Raw genomic sequence first — 3795 nt, 5'->3', positions numbered from 1 at the left:
GTATGGAAGGCCAACATTGCAGTCATCTCCACCCAGTGGTCAAGAAAAACAACAACAGCCATAAGTCAACAAAAACAAAAACAACATGCAAAGGTAAAAAGAGGCAAAAGCCTTCCCTGTTTCCAAGCTTGTGTCAGCAGTGTTTTAATGAGATCCCTTTGGCTCAGTGCCCTGTTAAAGTATGTGCAGCATGAGAGTAAGGAGGCAGAGTGACACGTTCACGTTCGTGGCGGCCTCGTGACAAGGCACACGCGCACTCACACCAAATCAGGCCTGCTGAACAACACACATGCACTCACGCAACATCAGGCCTGATGAAAGGCGCACGTGCACTCACACCAAATCAGGCCTGCTGAACAACACACGTGTGCTCATACAAAATTAGGCCTACTGAATGGCACACGTGCAATCACAGAATCAGGCCTGTTGAACGGCACACGTGCACTCACACAAAATAAGGTCTGCTGAGTAACCCAGTGGAAAATGGCGACCGTCACAATCTCGCCAGGTGGAAGGGACGAATAACAACCAGGACCGGACTGGTCACTCTCCACGCCACACGTGCCAGCCTGTCTGTGGCTACCAAGACTGTCGGCACACATGACGGTTTCAAAGCGGCCTTGAGTGAGTCACAGAGGGACAGGGTGCGTATGCATTTGTGCAAATGTGTGCTGATTACAGTGATTAGTGCTGATAGCCGCAAGCTGGTGAGCACTCAAATGGTGACATGCTAAAGCTAAATGCTAAACTCTAATTAAACTAGCAACAGGAATATTCTGGAAGCTATGACACTGGGGGTCAGATGACATTAGTATGCAAATTACATCATGCTAACATGTTCCACTTGATTTTATGTTTTATTAAACATAATGTGTGTGTATGTAAGCTGAGGTGTGAACTCAACACTTTATAACCATGTGGAGAAGTGAGAGACAATAGAGAACACATTCACATTCCTGCTGTGTGAGCTGTGCCTTGACTGGGCATATCACACACACACACACACACACACACACACACACACACACACACACACACACACACACACACACACACACACACACACACACAAACATGCACGCACACACACACACACACACACACACACACACACACACACACACACACACACACACACACACACACACACAAACACATATATGCACATACATACACACACAAACAAACAAACAAACATCACACACACACACACACATACATACACACAGACACACACACAAACACACACACACACACATACACACATAAATGCACCTACATACACACACGAACAAACAAACAAACAAACAAACACACAGACACACACACATCACCTTTTGTCCCGCCATCTTCCATGTCATCCATAGACAGCTTGAAGAATGACATAACTAGAAGCCCAGGCTCTCAGCAAATTCATAAAATGTGTAATTATTAATAATACCACACACACACACACACACACACACACACACACACACACACCCACACACACGAAGCATGTGTGTGCAAGGTGACAAATTCTCTTCCATAAATGCAGCCTACCAAAAGTGAGAATGTTTCCATGGAAACAGAGCAGAACTGGGCAGCTTTAGAGGAGTTTGAAGAGGAGTAGCTATGAATGTAGAGAGAGAGTGATAAACAGAGAGAGATGGATAAACACAGAGAGAGGGATAAACAGAGAGAGATGGATAAACACAGAGAGAGGGATAAACAGAGAGAGTGAGAGGGAGTGATATAGAGAGAGGGAGTAATAAACAGAAAGAGAGGGACTGATAGAGAGAGGGAGTGATTAACAGAGAGATAGGGAGTGATAAACAGAGAGAGGGAGTGATAGAGAGAGAGAGGGAGTGATAAACAGAGAGGAGTGATAACAGAGAGAGAGTGATTAGATGATAAAGGGGTACTGTGTAAATCCAGTTCATGGAGCTAAATATAGTCCCCAGCTCATCAGGGTCCTCTCAGCTAGACACGACCACCGGACTACCACACCAACACAGCCTCAAGCACCCCACACACAACACCACGGACACCACAGAGCACAACACAGAACACACACAAGCACCACCACACCAGAGAGGGAGCTGCTGGAGATGGTCCTCCTTAGTTGATTCATCCCTCTATCCATCCATCCTTCCTTTCCTCCCCTGACCTGTGATGGACATTAGGTTGGCCTCTCAGAAGGTGAAGGGACCGTGGCCACGTGAACGTCCCAGCTCACGTCCCAGCTCACGTCCCAGCTCACGTCCCCCGCTCCCACAGCCCTGTCCTTTGCCCCTGCTTTCTGTGGTGCCAGTCAGGACGCTCTGGTCCTGGTCCTTGGCCAGAACTTCGGCCCACTTGTTTGGGCTGGCACTGCTCCAGAGGTTCCGCTCCAATTCGCCAAGCCAGCCACTCCGGGGCAGTTCCGGACGACTGTTTTCATAGCAGTATTGACTAGGCCGGAATAATGACCATCTGCCAAGGTCTGTCACCAGCTTACACACGTGCACATGCACACCATGCACACACACACACACACACAAACACTTTAATATGAAAATGACTAATTCTCGTTTACTATTACAGTAACCTTAGGATCCCAGTCGGTCCTAGTGTTGGGATGGAGAATCAAACTTATGCCACATTTCTACTGTCGAAGACTGACATTAGAGTCCCATGACAAATTTGCAGTGAAACATTCTGGAGGACAGCAGGCAGGTCAGTTATGCACCCGAGTGTTTTATGTTTCTGAACTCATGCTCACACCCAAATGAACCAATTACTGTCCTAACACCTGATCCAGATAACACAAGTAAATGATCTCAAACACATGTGACAAGTGCACACACACACGCACGCATGCACGCACACACACGCACACACACGCACACACACACACACACACACACACACGCACACTGCATCAAAAAGTTGAAAAAACACACGCATGCATGCATGTACACACACACACTGATGAAAACACACACCATAGCACCATTGCACTGTGGATGGAGCCGACATGGAAAGAGAGGAGTTAGCATGTGAGCTTTGACTAGGCTGCTATCCACACACACACACACACACACACACACACACACACAGAAACTCACGTTAGCGTCCCTGTCCTGTAAATCCCCTCCACACTAACCTGGCTGCCATGGGTCATGATGCTGTCGCGTTCGGCTCAGCACCTCCTGGAACGAGCGAGCAGCATGTGGACAGGGAGGAGGAAGAGCGCGAGGAGGAGGAGGAGGAGGAGGGCGGGATGGAGACAGGGAGCGTTCCAGAGGAGGTGCTCGACAGAAGAAAGCCCAGGTCTCCTGAGCCGCGGAGCGCAGAATACAGCCCCTCCATCCGTCTTCACAGAAATGGCGGCTCTTGCACTCTCCCAACGTTCGCGCTCAAGTGCCCTCCCCCCCTCTCTCCATCTCTCCCTCGCTGTCTCTCTCCCTTTCTCCTTGTGTGTGTACATGCGTGCGAGCAAAATGTGCAGAATGTGCACACGGAGAGAGAGAGAGAGAGAGAGAGAGAGAGAGAGAGAGTGGGTTAGAGGGAGAGAAAGAGAGGAGAGAAGGAGAGAGGTGGAGAGGGGTAGAGGGAGAGAGAGAGGGAAAGGGAGAGGCAGAGAGAGGGAGAGGGCGAGGGAGAGAGAGGAGATCCATTGGCAGTGTGGCAGTTGGCTCATTAATTATTTAAAGTCTTGATGAAAGAAGCTAGGCTGACATCATTCACTTTCAGTTCACTTTACAGACCACTGGCCAGTCCTCACACACACTGATGTAGTGTGTTTTCTTTTCAGACAATACCAACTTTATC

The 3795-nt window shown here is 48.7% G+C and overlaps 1 protein-coding gene across 1 annotated transcript in view; it reads right to left on the bottom strand.

The window, feature by feature from the left end:
• The window catches only part of LOC143500490 (protein Aster-B-like), a 27770-nt gene extending 24285 nt beyond the window's left edge, over positions 1-3485 (bottom strand). Inside the window, exon 1 of the mRNA XM_076994643.1 lies at positions 3128-3485. Within this exon, the coding sequence (XP_076850758.1) occupies positions 3128-3138 (11 nt within the window). The 5' untranslated portion in view covers positions 3139-3485. The remainder of the gene's footprint in view (positions 1-3127) is intronic.
• Positions 3486-3795: the final 310 nt, after the last annotated feature.

This window comes from Brachyhypopomus gauderio, chromosome 2 (assembly GCF_052324685.1).
Source record: "Brachyhypopomus gauderio isolate BG-103 chromosome 2, BGAUD_0.2, whole genome shotgun sequence".
Lineage (NCBI taxonomy): Eukaryota > Metazoa > Chordata > Actinopteri > Gymnotiformes > Hypopomidae > Brachyhypopomus > Brachyhypopomus gauderio.
This window is presented reverse-complemented; position numbering and strand designations above follow the sequence as displayed.